Genomic DNA, 18831 nt, shown 5'->3' with positions numbered 1-18831 from the left:
GCGTAGCGCCAAATCCCAACATACATGATTTCAAGGGACTTTACAAGATTTTAAGATAGAGACCATTGAGGAATTTTTGCTCAACCTCACACATTACTGTATTTGCCACTGTACATTATGTATATAGTGTATATCACACTATAGCTGTACAGGAAGTAGTGGCTGTCTCATTCCACAGATACTCCCTTCTCTCTCCAAGCAGTACCCAAGGTCAGGTTTAGTATTGTCTATGCTTAGGGACTTTCATATCTAATTCAGATGTGCCAGACAGAGACACTAGTGGCAAGACATAAGGACACAATGTGACTTAGGAATGCATATTTAGATTTAACTATCCAATAGGATACAAACATCTACATGTAACATAGAGAGTGACAGCAATTCTATCCACTCATGGATGTGCTGGGTGACACAAGTAGAGGAAGATATATGGGAGACATCTTCAGACTTGGGGGTGACAGTTGCTCATGTTACTCTGTTAGTGTTTGGATATTGTTTCACCTTCTGGTCTCCTTGATGCATCAAGTCTATGTTAAAATCTTCTGCATCAGACATCAGCTGCTGTCTGAGTTCTGCTTTCACCAGCCCCCAGAAAACTTCCATAACAGACACCGTACAATATTATAGAGAAACCCAACAGTTCCCGGATTAGCGACTGTGGAGAGAAAAAAACTGGATGAAGCTGCCAACAGAACCAAACACATCTGGGCGGCCATCTGCCTCAACCTGTTGAGGAGAGTGGAGAGGTGGGTGGAACAGAGGGGAGAGAAGCCACTTCATTTGGGCTCTATCAGAGTGGGGCAGGTGGTAGTGTGTGCTGTGTCCTCGAGCTCTTAGTCAGGCTCCAAATATGGATATGGCCAAAACAGGTGATGTCATGGTGGGTTGTCAATTGGCTAGAACTCATTGTAGTGATGCCAAGAGGATACTGTCTACTGTACTTTGCCAAAAGCTTTCCTCTGGGGCCTACGAAGGCCACCTGCTTTGTGGACTGTGTAGACTGGGAAGGCCGAACTGAAATAAAAAAACTGTTGACTTGAAACAAGAATAATGGTTGGACACTACAAAGTTTTAGGTTTACGCTTTGTTTTATACACATGTGTATGGTTAGCTGTTTGGTTAATGGTCCAGTGTGTAGGATTTAGGTGAAAGGGAACTATTGGCAGAAATGTAATGTAGAATAATCCTCATGATGTTTTCACTAGTTCGTTTCATCTAAATTGTATGAATTGTAGTTTTCTTGACCCCATAAAAAGTCCTTTATATTTAAATACCTTATATTTACATGGAGGGGACTCTCTCTATGGAGGCCGCCATGTTTTTTACATTAGTCCAGACTGAACAAACTAAACACTTTTTGAGTTTTTATGACAACTGAAGCTACCACAGGTTCTTTTTCATGTTTGGAAGGAGAGCGTGAGGTGAGGGGTGTTCAGCTGCAACATGCAACTTCAACACTAGATATCACAAAATTCTACACACTGAACCTTTAAGTTGAAGCCCGACACTTAAGCATTGGATTGGTACCATAGCCTCTTTAAAATAGGGTTTATCACTGAAGCGCAGTGGCTCTTGGGAAAGGTTAGATCAGACATTTGAAGAAGCCTTTTGAAACTGGACAGCCTGGTCACGTTGCTGTGAAGCAATCGGTTTTCAAATGCAGCCTCTGAAGGATGTAGTCTGTGAATTGAGACACAGCTAATGACTTTCACCATATCATGAATGCTAATGGTCATCATCATCTATGTGGCGTGCTCAACCCAACTCTGCTGCAGTAGCTCACATCTCTGACCTTTCTCAAAAAGGAATATTTTCAATTTGAACTCCAGGTTCGGTAAATCTTCTGTTGGAGCAGTGTTTTTACAAACAGTAAGAATTTACTTTGACAAGAGTATCCCACATGAAACCTATTTTGTGTTCATTTATTGAGTATGTGAATCTATGTTTTCTAATTTCTCCTTTAGGTTTAGGATTCTAGCTTCCTCATGATGTGATTAGTTCTTCATAATCTGATGCTTTTCCATGTCTTTAATGGAGGAGTAAACAGTTTGATATTACTGTATTTTTTTATATAACTTTTTTACTTGCTAACTTGTGTTACTTTTGTTTAAACTCTTTAAAAAATCTGGTGACATTACCATCAGCTTAAGTTTTGCCTCTTATTTAATGCTTTTTTGCAATGGTTCTTAGCATTTAGCTCAAACACTAAAGGAACAGCCTCACACAGCTGCTCATGAGTCTGGAGACCTTTAAGCCTCATTTGGACAAATCAATTTATCTTGAGGACGTGGGTTTATTTACCTGCAGTGCCCCTCACTGATTCCAACCTGGGTTGTAGCTAACTTTTCATCTATGTCACTAGATGAGCTCAAATGTAATCATTTTTCTAGTCTGATAGATTGGAATATACATTAAAAATAGCAACATGTATGTCTTTTTGCAACCAAATCAGAAAATATATAGAGGAGTGATGTATAGCCTGCATGTGTTACATACCCCAGTCAGGCAATGGTTTTTTGGGAAAGTTTTTTGTCCCTGCTCGTTTGTTTGCTTGTTTTTACATTTTCATCCATCTTTAACAATTATCAGGAAAAGTAGATCATTCATTCATTTTACATATACATATTGTTTCTGACTGGTCACGCCCCCACCGCAGAATAGCTTTGTGTGCAGATTTTAACACAATGATACACTGAAACAAACTTTCTAGAGAAGAGCTTTCTGATTCCGGGAAAAAGTATTACTTGAAGAAAAGGGAAGGGACAGTGAAAATGAAAGTGCTGCTACTCATGCCCTGGATTCCCTGCGTATAAAAGGATGACACTTTCTGTGCTGTTTATCACCAGGAGTCCAGACTGAAGAGAGACACTACAGGGAGAGCCAGAACCTGACTACAGCCACAACCATGAACTCATCCACTATTACCTTCCTCAGCTGCCTGCTTGTCCTCTGTGCTCAAGGTACTGTACTAAATCAGAAAATGTCATTTTATTCACAGAAAACCAAAATCTGTTTATGACACTTTGCCAATTATATCATTACGCATACAAGAAAATATCTTTTTATCTTTAAAGCTGTGGAGAAATTCCGGAAACAAAATAGGCAATATCATTCGCTCTATCCTAGAATTGCAGAATGCCATTTATTGGTGTTATCAGGCTTCAGTACAGTCTGGTGAGCTGACCTTTAACCTAGTCCTAAATGCCTGTCTCCTCTTCCCACAGGAATGCCGGACAGCAGATCCAGAAAATGCAAGTGCTTAAACGGTTATATCGGCCAGGTCACCAAACACTTCGTGCGGCATATCAAGTCAGAGCCAGTCATAAACCCACCAAACAGCTTCTGCGATCAAACGGAGATTATTATGTGAGTAGATGACCTGAATGACTTCACATTCACGTGCCATTCACCAGGGTTTCTTTAACATGACATGTTTCTCTCACAGCACCATTAAAGAAGAGGAGAAATGCGTGGATCCACTGTCACAACTTGGAAAATTAATTCTGATGAACAAAAAAAAGTAAGTCCAGCTCGACTGTAGAAACATCTGACAACATGACACAGTCTTGTTGCAGGGAAGGGGTCTCACACAACACTGTGGCTGCTTCACATTCAAATCGCTTTTTAACTAACAGTGTCATTTGTTGATTCAGGCAGGAGAACAAGAGACGAGTGATCATGACGACGAGCTCCAGTCAAACAAATTCCTTGAACTCAACAAGCAGCCGCATCACAGACTCTGCACCAGCCGCCATGTAATGGCACTGAACCACTGTTGTCATAGAAGCTTACCTTTGTCAGGTTATTATTAAGTGTTCAAATGTTCTCTGTGGCTGATCATCAGATCATGTTCTCAACTTGTCTTCACACATATATTTATATACAATGTAAATAATCTGTACATATATTTACAATAATAAAAAACTATGGATGGACTTCCTGTACTTGCGGTTTTTTCTTCAGGGATTTGCTCCCACCCAGCATTCCTGGTCATCCTAAAGGGTTTGGATGTTGTTGTGCAGGCTGGTCATCATGTTCTCCTGCTATTTCCCCATGAGATTGTTGTATTCATTATGTGTGTGCAGCACTGCAATGTGGACCTGCAGTGTAAGAAATATTAAATCTCTTCAGTTAAATTTTATTTGCGTAGCGCCAAATCCCAACATACATGATTTCAAGGGACTTTATGAGATTTTAAAATCGAGACCATTGAGGAATTTTTGCTCAACCTCACACATTACTGTATATGCCACTATACATTATGTATATAGTGTATATCACACTATATCTGTACAGGAAGTAGTGGCTGTCTCATTCCACAGATACTCCCTTCTCTCTCCAAGCAGTACCCAAGGTCAGGTTTAGTATTGTCTATGCTTAGGGACTTTCATATCTAATTCAGATGTGCCAGACAGAGACACTAGTGGCAAGACATAAAGACACAATGTGATTTAGGAATGCATATTTAGCCTTAACTATCCAATAGGATACAAACATCTACATGTAACATAGAGAGTGACAGCAATTCTATCCACTCATGGATGTGCTGGGTGACACAAGTAGAGGAAGATATATGGGAGACATCTTCAGACTTGGGGGTGACAGTTGCTCATGTTACTCTGTTAGTGTTTGGATATTGTTTCACCTTCTGGTCTCCTTGATGCATCAAGTCTATGTTATTATTATATTATATATCATATTATATTATAGAGAAACCCAACAGTTCCCGGATTGGCGAATGTGGAGAGAAAAAAACTGGATGAAGCTGCCAACAGAACCAAACACATCTGGGCGGCCATCTGCCTCGACCTGTTGAGGAGAGTGGAGAGGTGGCTGGAACAGAGGGGAGAGAAGCCACTTCATTTGGGCTCTATCAGACTGGGGCAGGTGGTAGTGTGTGCCGTGTCCTCCAACTCTTAGTCAGGCTCCAAATATGGATATGGCCAAAACAGGTGATGTCATGGTGGGTTGTCACTTGGCTAGAACTCATTGTAGTGATGCCAAGAGGATACTGTCTACTGTACTTTGCCAAAAGCTTTCCTCTGGGGTCTTTTCTGGGCATTGCTCCATAAAACCTTTTGTTAGAATTCAACTCAGTTGTTTGCCTCATTTCAAGAAACTCAGTGTTTTATTAGTCATGGTATCAATGTTTTTAAAATGTGTACTTTGTTTTATTACCAGATGTGGAGTCTTTCAGATCTTTTAATGTTTTTTTTTTAAATTAACTCTGAGTCTCACCAATTCAACCAGACAATCATCTAATCATCTTCTGAAACATCTCATTTCCAGATGTCAATCTGATATTTTTACAGTGTAAATTTATGTTATATGCTCTAAGTTGACATAAATGACACCCATAACCTTGCTTTAAATAAGTGGCATACGCATCCTCAAAATATATTCAACTCACACAGCTTTTTATTCAGTCGTTATTTAAAACAGCAAACCATCTTGTGAGCAAAACAGTATCAATACATCCCAAAATCATTAAAGCTGATATCTTAATGTTCACAATAAAATATGATCAATACCTGTTAAAAACGTATAAAAGAAAAAAGAAAAACATTTTATGCGTTAGAAATACTGTTTGTGATCCAGTTAAAGAAGCAACACCCGTCAGACAAGCTTACGCAGTTAGTCTGGGATCACTGATGCTCCCTCAGTGATCCCTATACAGTGTAAAATACTTAATTGTCATACTGTTTGGCATTAGAGATAGAAAAGAAAGTGGATTATAATCCAGTGCAGCACAGTTAAGGCTACTTGTGATAAAACATTTCTCACTGCAGAACCCATCTGAGACCTTTTTGCACGGTTATTTTCAAAGACACGTGGTAATTTCCAAACACTGCATGTAATACTGAGTCGAAGAAAAAACACTGTACAGTAGATGTGGTAAATGAGAACTTAAGTTTGACAAAAAATAATAACAGTTTAAATAAAGGTAACAGACTTGTCATAACAATATTTCCCGAAATATGGAAGCAAAGAAAAGCTGGAATTATTTGAATCTTACAAGCAAATGAATCTACGTGGTGATTGACCACAGCAAAACACAAAATTGTTCCATTCAAATTCTACTGATTATTCTACTATTAAATCTGTTAAAACCATCCGTGTGTGATTTGAATTAAACTTGCTAAAACCCTTCACCATGCAGAAATTGTCGAATCATAGCGTAGCAACATTATCTCGGCACAAACGTTTTGAAATACTTGATGTTGTTTTGGAGAAGTTTTTTTCCCCCCAGCCTTTTAAAGGATAAGAAATGGAATTAACTTTGTGTTAATTTGCTCTAAAGCTAGCATGATCAGGTAACTGGTTTGGTATCTGAAGAAGTAGCTTTCAGTATTTCCAAAGCCAAGACTTATTAACAAGTTCTGAGGCTGGTCCCAGACGCCTGTGTCACAAAGCTAAAGAACAATGCTACATACAGAGATCTGTAGTTCATGAAGACGCTGAGCTATTAGCCTTAGTTAATTATTACTGCCTGTGTGGAATGAGCTGTGCAACAGGCATCTACTACTACTGCCTGCTACAGAGTGCTGGTCGCCTGTTTATTTATATTTTATTAATATTGAAAATATCATATGTTCAAATAGCACAAAATTCAGCACTGCGCTTTCTCAGACAATCTACAACACACATACCAACTGTGAGTTTCACAAAATACGTGTTCCACATACAGGTAGAAATTTGTGGAAGAAGGTCGATATCATTTTCGATAGACTAATGAAGCTATAATTAGCTTAATTAGCCACTTGGCTACGAATAATAAAAATCTGTTTCTGACTACCTATCTGATAAAAAAGGAGACATTACTCATAAACACTTTTAAAGATATTAAAGTTAAATCTGCCACTGTGGTGCCAACTTAGGACACTGGAACTTTCTATGTGAATTTGTAAAGCTGAAAAAAACCTATATGTTTGGAAATAATGTAATTTAAATTTTCAAAAGAGCTTAATTCAAAGCACACATTCAAAAAAACGTAAAAAGTAAAATTTTCAATGCAGACACATTACGTATTCTGTAGTGGTTAAATGTCACATTTCAGTGTTCCGTTTATACATTTCAAATCATTATGGCCTTTCATGTCACACATCTGCTTCAGTAATGTTTTCCTCCTGTGTCAGTACATAGAATTCACTACAGTAAGGCCAGGCTTACCAAGATCTACCCGGGCAGATTAGATGAGGGATGCAATAGACCCCTTGTGACTTGAATGTCAAAGGGTGAATGCCATTACTTTTACTTCTCTGATTGCCCGTCGGAAGATTCTGTTTTTGTGGAAATCACCCTTACATCACTTATTTAAGGCCTGGCTGTGCCTCTTAAACTCTGTTCCTCTTAAAACGGGAGAAAATAAAGTTCACGCTCAGAGGTTCCTCTGATAAATTTGATTCTCATTGGAAGCCACTGATCAGTTATGTTAACCAGCTCTCCCCTGGAGAAATGTCACTGTAGTGTTTCTTTTTCTTTTCCCATTTTCTTATTTTCTATTTTCTTTTGTTTTGATTCTGCTGTGTTAATTTAATTTCTTTGACATTATTGCCTGTAACTTATTCAGGCATTTACTCCCAAATGCGCACATTTGCACTACAGTTTGAATTGCCTTAACTACTTTGCCTTCTGTGATGAATCGCTTCGGGTCATCTCTTACCTCACATTATACATTTCTGTCATATTGTCTGCCTGGTTACAATAGTTCCATGGGGGGTGCTGGGGGGTTGGATGGGGGGAGATGTGGTGGGGCTTTGATGGAAGGGACTGTTCACTATGAAAATGAAAAATGGAAGGTGGACACATTTATTGTGTATTATTCTGATAATGTGCTGGCCATTCTTTTCAATAAAATATATTTAAAAACAAAGTTTTCCTCCTGTGCCATAACAGAAACAAGGACTGAATACTTGCAATGTGTATGTTAATAGTATTTCTTATAAAACAGAACTGAATGGAAACTATTTTGCAACAGCTAAACTCCCACGTAGATACAAAGCCCTTTTTACAGTCAATACCACACAGATAAACAACCGATATGGAGGTTTAAAGCAGACTTTAAAAATCATACACGCATACAGTCGTAAAGATATCATATGATGGGGATAGGGATGTGCATAATTAAGTTTAACCACTAACCGACAATAAGTATTTTGACTGAATAATACAGTAAGTTAATAGTTAGAAATCTTTTAAAAATCAGATGTTTAATGTGGCTGACCACTCTTAGATAAGATAAACTCCATCTCTACTGTGGGACATCAGTATCATCTGATTGAACATTCTCTGCCAAAGGATTCACAAGTGGACATGTTGCTGTTTCGGAATAAAAACCAGCAGACAAGATGTCCGCTTTGACCTGGTATGTTATGGAGGTTGATTAATGTCATTGCAAACTGTACATGCAGCAGTTTACCTTTATGATCACCAAAGCAAAAATTAGAACCGATATTAGGTTTGCGTGACTGCTCAGGATGGTAAAACATAATGGATGTTTTAATGGTCCACTGGGGCACTTCGGCGGCAGGACTGATCCCAATGCTGCTGATGGATAGTCCGAGAGAGGCAAGAGACAGATAGTGATGTAAAGAGCATTGCACACAGCTTTAAAATGACACAACGGTGCAACACTTGTATGTAAATAGGAGACAAATCTGATTTTGTAGGCGGACACAGTCTAGGTAGCCTAATCAAAAATCAAAAACTGTAGAATTATTGTTCTATTTTATTGTTTAAATTGTTTGCACATTTAAAAATGAATCCTTGTAAAAATAGTTTCCTGTCGGATAATGGTTAATTAATGAGTACTGGTTATTGGTGAGATAAAAAGTGCACATCCCTATTGTAAGAACACATTTGGGGACTCAGTATGTGCTGTTCTATTACAGGTAGCTGTACAGGTTCCTCTCGCCCTGCATCCATCAGACCGTTGTGACCAAGTGGTCTGATTTAGTTACACTAGAATCTGCTATTTTGCTCCAAAGCAGTTACGTATTGTGACAACAACCTGCTGCGTCATTAGCATCAAATGAACTTTGTCAGTCAGCAGGATGTCTTTTTGCAAAAAGGCTGACATATACTGATTCAGGCAGTAGCTTAGCAAAGTGGTGTCTAGACAGTAGATTTCCTCCTTCACTGCTTTGCAGCAACTTGGGAAGTGGAGTCCTCAGTATCTTGTGCAGTTCCTGTAGTAGGGTCTTGAGACAGCAACTGCATCGGCGAACGCAGGAACACCACCATCACTGTTATGTTATCACTAGAGCCAGCTGCCTTAGCATGACTTACCAAATGCTGAGCGACTCTCAGTCCAATAATCTCCTCAGACTGTTTCTGCTGAGTGTCTCCTCCGTCAGGGTCACCAGGCTGCTGGAGTGCATCCAAGACCAGATCTGGGACTGCTGAAGGGTTGACTGCATCAAAGAAGCCATCACACGCCAGTAACACGTAGTCCTCGTCTCCGGACAGCTGGATCGTTGAGCAGTCAGCATCTCCAGATACATAGGGCTTCTGGTCAAAGTCACCTGGAGGAAAGGTATGAATGTGTGATCAGCAGCTGCAGCCAAGTACAGCAGGAAATCCTCAAGCAGACTGAGTCCAGACCTGAGGGTATCTTTATTAAATCACCGGTAAATGTTGAACACGCGGACATCCAATAGGACATTAATTCCTAGTTTTTTTTTTTAAATGGGAAATAAACTTTTGTGATTCATTTGTTAAACTAAAGATGACAACAAATTACACATTCAGCTATGTCCCTTCTTGTCATATTTCTAAGCTGCAGTTATATAGCTGAGAACAGTAGCAGTAATTTTTTTGTCTCATGGCTATAACATTTTTATTCACAACCAGTGATCAGCTGTGTGAAACATAGTCTTCAAAAAAAGAAATAGAACGTCATCCTCCAAAAATTATTTATAAAATATGTACAATTTTGAGAGGATACAGACCCATGAGAAATCAATCTCTGAATTAAAGGTCCAGAGTGGCATCTTGTGGTGATGTTGCATATTGCAAACCTTCGGTACAGAAGTGCAGCTATAAGTGAGGATATTCTCTGCTTTACTGCAAAAAACTGATCACAGGTGTTGCAGAATCTTAATTTATGGTTTCCTGGTCATCACCATGTAGGACTGTCATTCGAACATGGGGCGAATGACCCATTCAAATTAAAAACAGTCTAGAAGCGTATCAGACCAGCTGCAGTAGTTTGTCCAGCAGAGGGCGCTCACTATCAACAAGGGTGGAGACCCTGTTTGTATCAGCACAACTTTTCAGGTCCTGCTGGTTGTGACTGACTTACCTATTGCTCTCGATACAGCATAGGTGCCATTAACACGCCAGCAACCCATGAAGGTGATACAGCCGCCAAGATCCTCAATTCTTTGTTTCTCATCCTGGACAGTGGGGGAAAAAGAGACAGAGCTTACCTTTTCATCATTAATTATATCTGAACTTGTATTTGAAGTTATTGGAACATGCATCATCTAATTATCTAATGTATTAATTAATTTGATGATTGTTTTTTGGATTAACCAAATCATTTTTAAGTCATAATCACATGAAACAGACAAATGTTTAGACAGAGGGCAATTCATCAACTTCTATGCGCAGTTTGCCTTTCACACATGCACAACGCAGTGGGAGGCTCCGTGTTCAGAAGTGTTCACAACAACAAATAATCCATGGGATCCAGGTGAGGGGTGGAGTAGCAGGCAGAGGCAGGAGGTATGAATTCCGCTGAGGAGATCACGTGATTTTGCTTATGGCACATCGACACCGATGTAGCCTCTTATCACCACAAACTCTCTTGACATCTTTGTTGATGTCTTGCACGTGTATGACACCGTGTTTTCACCAGAGATATTTTTGCATCTGACTCGTGCTAGAGACATTATCAACCATCCCGCTTGCTCGCGGTGAATCCAGCGACGATCTCCTGCTGTATTCCAACATTGGATTCTGCAAACTTTCTGCTGACTTTAAACTAGGCGGCCAGGCGGAGAAAGTCCACAGAAAGTCTGGAGGCTCTCATTTGCGTTCACACATGCACCGCCTCCAGAGAAAATGCAGAAGATCTCCGGAGTTCAGTGCACGCCTGAATGCACATTTATTATGGCTTCTCTTTGACTGTTAATGTGCTGAATCTGATAACCAACTTGTCTGTAATGATAATGGCTTAGTCAAACATGTTAAAAATGGATTCAAGTGCCTTACTGTGAAGTCACATTTTGTATAAAACACCCACAAATTCCAGATAATCTTCTGAAATCAACCGGAGGGTCTGTATAAGAGAACGCAAATCACAGAGTCAGAGTTTCTCCTGCCAGCCTCCAAGTAGAAACTCTTGATAATGTCTGAGTGAGCCCTTGTGAGAGTTCAGCAGATACAGATTCACCACAAGTGAGTGGACATGTTGATGAAACATCTTGCCTCTGCACCACCATTCACCTGAACACTCCAGAGATATCTGTGTTGTTGTGTGTTTGTGTGTGTGTGCGCGCATGTGTGTGTAGGTGTGAGAGAGATGTATCCTTACTTCTCTCTCTGGTTTATGGGGGTCCATGAGTGTTACAGCTTCTCCCTTTCGGACCAGCATTGCTTGAGAGTCTCCCAGCCAGGCCACAGTCAGCTCCTGATCCTGGATCAGCACTGCCACGCCTGTAGTGCCGCTCCGCAGACGCTGACAACACACAGGTTATTAATCACCCTGAGGTTCTCTGCCGCGATGCACACTGGGACAAGCAACACTCACAACACATGCGGGATTGATTTTAATGTTGAGGTGCTACACAGAGTTCACATACCTTTAAATAGCAAGACTGATTTTTAATAAAAGCAAGTATGAAGTGAAGACTATAAATGATCAAAGATCACACCACATACAAAATCAAATTGTGAAATGGAATATGATGGGTAGATAGAATCATAAAAGGTAAATGGAATTTAAAAATATTTTAATCCAAAAGCCTTAAAATGAATAGTGGGGTTATATTTTGAATTTTACCTAAATCAACAAATTTGTTACAGTTTTTAAAGGGATAGTTCACCGAAAAAAGAGAATTCCCTCATTATCTACTCACCACTAAGCCGATGGAGGAGTGGTTGAAGTGTTAGAGTCCTCAAAACATTTAAGGAGTCTCAGGGGTAAACAGTGTTGGAGCAGAATCCAATACAATTAAAATCAATTGTGATCTCTTCATCAGCCGTAATAAAACAACAGAAAAAAAAATAACATGCCTCCATACTGCTCATGTGGTCATCAAAGTGTCCACAAGCCCAGACATTCAAACCCGACTCAAAATGACTTTATTTACAGCACGCTTAAAGCCTAAATTTCCTCTGATAGGCTCCTCGGGGGTGCATTCACATATGCATGGGCACACTTGAACACTGCACACACTCTCACCCAAGGGCTCCTGCTGGGTTTGTGTGGCTACATCAGCTAGCATCGCTATTTCATGTAATGGACTTTTAGGCTTAAAACACAGAATGTCAGGGCTGGCAGACACATGGATGGCACTACACCAGCAGTATGGAGGTTGTTTTATTACATCTGAAGAAGAGTTCACTTTAGCTCTAACACTGTTTACCCCTGAAACTCCTTAAGTGTTTTGTGGACTCAAACACTTCACCCACCCCTCCATTGGCATAGTGTTAAAGGTACAGTGTGTAGAATTTAGTGATATCTAGTGTTGAATTTGCATGTTGCAGCTGAACACCCCTCACCTCACCCTCTCCTTCCAAACATGAAAAAGAACCTGTGGTAGCTTCAGTTGTCATAAAAACTCAAAAGGTGTTTAGTTTGTCCAGTCTGGACTAATGTAAAAAAACATGGCGGCCTCCGTAGAGAGGATCCCTCCATGTAAATATAAAGTATTTAAATATAAAGGGACTTTTCTGGGGTAAAGAAAACTACAATTCATACAATTTAGATGAAACAAACTAGTGAAAACATCATGAGGATTATTCTGCATTAAATTTCTGCCAATAGATCCCTTTCACCTAAATCTTACACACTGGACCTTTAAGTTGATAATGAGTGAACTTTCATTTTTCTGTTAACTATCCCTTTAAATGTGTATATATCTTAGTAAGTTCTAATTTTGTACTGTAAATATTCCAGTGGCACACTCACACCAGTGTGTGTAAGGTCAGGAGTAAGTACCAGCGGACGGCAGTGAGTTCAGGGTGTAATCAGTGCTACGTCAGTACCTCTCTCTTTGCTTTGTCCCTGAACATGTCATCTGTGCGTTTGAAGGCAGTTTTAAAGGCAGTGGCTGCGTCGCTCTGGAGCATTTCCTGTTTACTCAAGGCAACATGGAGGTGAGTTGCTGTGTAGGTGGCAGCGTCCACCCCTCCATGTCCATCGAAAATGGCGTAGTAGGCACGCTCCACTCCATCCTGGGCCATTGTGTGAAGAGAGAAAGAAGTAGATGTTTGACCTATTTTATCAACATTATGAAAAGACATCCTGTGAGCGTAAGATTGTTGTATGCATATCATAGTGGTATCAAAGTGGTGGGAGAGGAGCAGAGACAAAACTAAAAATGTCCATAGTTCAAATAATTTATTCTGTGTTCAGAAATATATTTTTTCTACATGAAGACATATTTTGGATCAATGTTTTATGTGTTTATTTAAAAAAATTAGGATGCAATTTTTTTTTTTTTTACTTAACACCCTAACCCTATTTCAGTCTAATACAAGTCCAGTCATCATTTATCAAAATGTATTGACTTACATAACCTTTTACCTTAGATACCTAAAGATATGAAGCATTTGCACATATAAATCAAGGGATAGTGAGCAAAAATAAAAATGCAGGTACTTGGAAGACCCCTTCTATTGCAAAGTTTAATCACATAGCCATTTTGATTTCTGTATTTTTCAAGTTTCTTAATCACTAAATAACAGGAGAAAGAAGAATAAGTGTTGTACCTGGATTCCGAAGAGCTGGTTAAACTCAGCTAAGGCCAAATGTTTGTCCTCCATCTTTCTCCTTGTGTTCTTGATGGCATGAACAGAGCAGCGGCGGAACTGGGAAGGGGACGGGGAAGGCTTGAGGAAGTTTTGATGCCACGCCAGCGCTACATCTATCAGCTTATTGAGGAAGAGACGTTGGACTGCCTCTGACTGAAGTACTGACGATTAAATAAAACAAAAATAAACAAGACATAAACCACAGTCTTTGGGTTCTTACTTTTTGCTGTTGGTCAATACAGTACATTACATGACACACGTAAGAGAATGAAAACGACCAGCTGTTCATAGCAGACATCTCATCTCTTAGTCTGTCTATGGGACAGAGTCTTTTATCAGCAGACAGAGAAAGCAGGACATTCATTTCGTTAATGGGTGAGGTTCAGCTGCAACATGCAACTTCACCACTAGATGTCACTAAATTCTACACAATAACCTTTAACAACAGCAAAATGAGCAACTAGAACTGAGCTCAGAGCGGAGAGTGCATACCTCTGCCAGGCTAATTCCCCCTCACCATGTCAAAGCAGTGTATTCCATTCATTATCAAGACCTTTGGCAGTTTGCCATGTTCTAATTTGTCCTACCACATGTTCATAATAAACACTTCTTTTTACACTTCAGATCTCTAACTTGGTGTTTTGCTCCGTTGCTGTGATGTTTTTCTCTCCCTCCCACAAGAACTTCTTTCTCTCTTTATTCTATGTATCTGTCACTCAGAATCTGTTGCATGTGAGAGCATCCTTTTGCGCCCCTGCTGCAGAGAAAGTGTAAAACAAAACAAAAACTGGGATCCCCCCCACTAATTCAGATCTGTTCCAAAATTGAATGGGTTTTTCCTTGAGTCATGTCCCTGTGTCTGATGAGTAGTTTTTGCGTAATCCTGCTGTCTAACACATAAACTAACAAAGACAAAAACAAAACCTCTTTGTGAAGGTAATAAAATAAACCTCAAACTCACAGACTGCTTTCTGTTCTTCTTCCTGGTTGGCCTCAGTTTCCTCTGGGCAGTGGAAACGTGAAAGGTCATCCTGCAGCAGCTGAGACAACGCTGCCTGGCACAGGAGGGCACTGAGGACTGCAGGAGCACCCCTGAAATAACAAACACCAGGAGAAACACATGTTGTGTCCTTCGTTCGAGATATGCAGTCAGCCACACAATGTTCAGCCAGAGCTGACAAATGCACCTGAGTTTAGAGACAAACAAGCAAAAACAAATGGATAAAGCAGCACTGGGTCAGGCAGCTGCTGGAAACGGCCTGCCTTAGATGTCTGAGATCATCTCTGTCATTTAATTTCTGCTGCATAGAAAAAAGGAAGTGAGGACAACAATAGTGTCTCTGCAGTAAAGCAGGTTCATTCATAGACTCTTCACTTAGAATATTACTAAGAAGAGAGGGAGACTAATGACCTCAGACAACTTGCACACAATGGCAGAAGTGATAAAAACACCAGACTTTTCTCTATTATTCTCAATATGAAAAGATAAAAAACTAGAAGAACAGTTCTCCAGTATGTTTTGCTGTTATTGATGGTCGAGCTAGCTTCTCTGTTTCTTGTCAGTGGCCCAGAGCTTCACAAACCACCCAGGAGCCCCAGAACCCAGACAACAAGCCCAACTAAGCCTGGTTGCAGTTTCACACTGTATCAGCAACTATTACTCCACCCTATCAACCACACACTGCATGAGCAGGGCAAGAACAGAGCTGCCAGGAATGAGTAGAATGCAGACACACACAAACACGTTTGTACATCTCTCTTAGTGCGGACACTCATTGGCATAATGCATTCCATAGCCCCTAACCCTAACATTAACCATCCAAACTCAATCCCTAACCCTAACCTAATTCTAATCCTATACCTTAGTCCAAATCTTAACCCTGAAACAGCCCTTAAAAGTATGTCAGAAAGTGAGGACGAGTCCAAAATGTCCTCACAGTGATATATTTACAAGTACAGGCACATATATTAATAATATGACACTGAAAAATACGATGGTGTGAAAAGAAACTGACGAAAAACCTCACAACTGTGCCATAGATGTAAAAACTAGACTTCAAATCTTATGATCATTTAAATTCAGGTGCATTTCAATACCACCGTTCCTTCTTTCACACTGATCTTAAATATTGCATATTTTCATGAGATTTCCACCTGATTGTTGACATGCAGTCAATCAATTAAAAGGAAAATTAGGAAGTAGAAAATGTATTACTTCATACAAACAAAGGAGAAAGTCACGGCTTTGTATTCAAATATGGCCAGTTATACAGATCAAACAGGGAATCAGAATCCAAGGCCACAACAAGAGCAGTCAGTTATTAGGTGCACAGCCGGCGCTTGTGGGAGACGCTGCTCCTCCCTCCAGTCATACCTGGCAGTCAGCAGCCTCAGGCCCAGCTCCAGGCTCTCTCCATGCAGCTCTTCCAGAGAGACTTTGCGACTCAGAGGGCTGACGGGCAGCGGACTGTCTTCCTCCAGAGCAGCTGGGAACTCGTCCACAAACCTCCCCAAGAAAGACCGGGTCTCCTCCTCCATCTCGCTGACTATGGCTGCAGCGCGGTCTCGAATGAACAGAGGATCAGGGCTCAATGTTCACAAGTGCAAACTGTACCAGCAGAGAAAGAATGCTTTAAATTACACCCTGACAGTGTGTGATAGGAAAATGATGTAGCACACAATTCACACAGTGATTTGATTTCCCTGGTAGTATCAAAATGTGTGATACGTGCAGACATCAATCATTATATTTTAAACATTGCCTTCTGTCATATTTTCAACATGTGTTGGATTTCTGCTGCATCTTGTGTATTTTCTTTTCTTATGTATTTTTACCTTGAATTTTATTGTATTTTCATATACCTGGCTGCTATGATGATTTAATTTCTTACCAGGGATTTATAAAGTTATGCATCTATTTATCTGTCTAATGTAATCCTAACCCTGGAATTCTGAAGGTTGGGTATTGAACATCTATCCTTTATAGGTCTTGACAAAATATTTTCATAGCACAGACTACTCTCTGTTACCATATACAGTCTTAGTCTATTACTCATTATTCAAATCAAATAAAGTTGCCTTTAGACTCATTTCATTTACATGGAGGTGTCAACATGTTGCTTAGTATTCCTCGGATATTTGACCTGCGTACATGTTTATCTATTTTTCCTCTTCAGATAACCTACAACCTTTCAGGTTAAAAAGCTTTAACATCGTGTCACCTGCACTGTTGCCCTATTTTCACAGACTGATTTAGCCTGACTTGAGGCCAGACTTTGGGCTTCTGTTTCAAAGTCAATCAGAAATGGAATTTCATCATCAATCCATTTCAATTAGATGCGTGTTTTGTGGTGCATCTTATGAAATATTATTTCCCCAGTGTACTCCGTTGCACAGTACTAGTATGTAGCGGTCTCACGTTGTGCGGTGGATTTGCATTGAACACAAAGTAAAGTGGTTCAGTGACACAACAGAGACACGCACCATGTTGTGTCACAAACTTTACCCACAAACAGCTCAACACAGTGCGACTACGGGCCCAACTTCATCTGCATCCGGCCGGATACTGCAGACTGGGAGTTGCCCCACTGGCTCCAACAAAGATATTGAGTGTGACACAGGGTTGAGCAACACTTTGACAAACATCACACATGCGATGGAAAGAGTTTGCAAAGTGTGCTCGTGGTTAAACTAACTATGTCACGACATTGTGCGGTCAAAGAATTCAAAGAAGGCAGATGAAGTCGTGTAGCTCGGCTAGAGAAAATGAGGCGGCAGCTCCATTATGTGACTTCACACTTCAGCATGTTGTTCCTGCGTGTGTAAGTTGGACGTGTAGTGACTGAGTGGCCACCTTTCCATTACAGTTTATGGCAGTAACCATGGTACGAGCCTCGGGGCTTCCGTAGTTCTAGCGACGGGTGGAACGCGAACAGTGACCCCGTCATGGATGTTCCTTCACCACTATCGTCGTTACTGCTTGACTTTGTTAAAACGTGATTCATTTAAGCAACGAGCCTGTTACTTTACATTAGCTGGGGCTAGCTAGGTTAGCAGAGACTGTAGTGTGGTGGTCCGCCCACACAAACCACAAATACGCACAAACAGACAGACAGACAGACGGATGGATGGACCACGGTGTACGAGATGAGCATATAACGCGCACACGCACGCACATACAAACCTGCGTTGGTGGAGCTGATGGTGAAACACTGATGATTAAATCACAACGCAGACTTCAGTGTGGAGCGAGCTGCAGCGGACTCTGCCTCCCATTGGTCCACTCTCCGGTACGTCATCATACTTCCGTCTTCCCTCCTCTATATAAAGTATTTAAAGGGCCACACTTTGCCAATGTGGTGATGGCTGTAGAGTTACACATAGAACATTTGATATAAAATGTCCCCTGATACTACAAAGGATTAACAGGCCATTGATTAATGTTCCTAGAAAATATAGTGATATTTACTTATTCATTGATTTGCTGATTATTTTCTTGTTCAATCCATTTGTAATTGGTAAACAGTCTGTATTAATATAGCACCTTTCTACTGTGGATGGCCACTAAAGCCTTTTAAAGTGTAATTTCTCTTTTGAGTGGGGGCTTTTAGTCAGGCCTGTATAAGATTGCTGCAAGATAGAATAATTTAAAATACAGATGATGCAATCCAATATCTCTATTAAATTATAATAACTGAACTATGGTTAAAGCTCTAACATGTTTGCTTGAGTGTAACCTATCCATTATGACACCCCAATGTCCGACAAACTTAAAACATTTTATATCCAGAACATATTCAACATTAAACTCCCCTGATAAAGACACAGGGTACCTTCTCTCCACAGATT

General features: G+C 40.2%; 2 protein-coding genes across 2 annotated transcripts; one reads left to right on the top strand and one right to left on the bottom strand.

Moving 5' to 3' along the window:
• The first annotated feature begins 2800 nt into the window (after positions 1 to 2800).
• Positions 2801 to 3935, top strand: LOC138407526 (C-X-C motif chemokine 10-like). The gene is made up of 4 exons (XM_069524366.1): positions 2801 to 2960; positions 3225 to 3366; positions 3446 to 3520; positions 3654 to 3935. The coding sequence occupies exons 1-4, from the start codon at positions 2906 to 2908 to the stop codon at positions 3757 to 3759; spliced, it is 378 nt and encodes a 125-aa protein (XP_069380467.1). The 5' UTR covers positions 2801 to 2905; the 3' UTR covers positions 3760 to 3935.
• Positions 3936 to 5396: 1461 nt separating this feature from the next.
• Positions 5397 to 18316, bottom strand: ppm1f (protein phosphatase, Mg2+/Mn2+ dependent, 1F). The gene is made up of 8 exons (XM_020102389.2): positions 18167 to 18316; positions 16358 to 16591; positions 14945 to 15075; positions 13942 to 14144; positions 13216 to 13404; positions 11540 to 11683; positions 10304 to 10397; positions 5397 to 9524 (listed from the first exon to the last, which is right to left on the bottom strand). Exons 2-8 carry the CDS (start codon positions 16519 to 16521, stop codon positions 9136 to 9138), a joined length of 1314 nt encoding a protein of 437 aa, XP_019957948.1. The 5' UTR covers positions 16522 to 16591; positions 18167 to 18316; the 3' UTR covers positions 5397 to 9135.
• Between the last annotated feature and the right edge of the window lie 515 nt (positions 18317 to 18831).

Source organism: Paralichthys olivaceus, chromosome 4 (genome assembly GCF_024713975.1).
Source record: "Paralichthys olivaceus isolate ysfri-2021 chromosome 4, ASM2471397v2, whole genome shotgun sequence".
In the NCBI taxonomy this organism is placed as follows: domain Eukaryota; kingdom Metazoa; phylum Chordata; class Actinopteri; order Pleuronectiformes; family Paralichthyidae; genus Paralichthys; species Paralichthys olivaceus.
The sequence above is the reverse complement of the archived record's forward strand: the minus strand, read 5'-3'. Positions and strand labels throughout refer to the sequence as shown.

Excerpts from the sequence above, each read along its gene's own strand:
- LOC138407526 (XM_069524366.1), top strand. The coding sequence starts at position 2,906 with ATGAACTCATCCACTATTACCTTCCTCAGCTGCCTGCTTGTCCTCTGT. Across the intron at positions 2,961-3,224 it reads GCTTGTCCTCTGTGCTCAAG|GAATGCCGGACAGCAGATCC; the intron begins GTACTGTACTAA and ends CTCTTCCCACAG. Across the intron at positions 3,521-3,653 it reads ATTCTGATGAACAAAAAAAA|GCAGGAGAACAAGAGACGAG; the intron begins GTAAGTCCAGCT and ends TTGTTGATTCAG.
- ppm1f (XM_020102389.2), bottom strand. The coding sequence starts at position 16,521 with ATGGAGGAGGAGACCCGGTCTTTCTTGGGGAGGTTTGTGGACGAGTTC. Across the intron at positions 13,405-13,941 it reads ACCAGCTCTTCGGAATCCAG|GATGGAGTGGAGCGTGCCTA; the intron begins GTACAACACTTA and ends ACAATGGCCCAG. Across the intron at positions 9,525-10,303 it reads TGCTGTATCGAGAGCAATAG|GTGACTTTGACCAGAAGCCC; the intron begins GTAAGTCAGTCA and ends CCTTTCCTCCAG.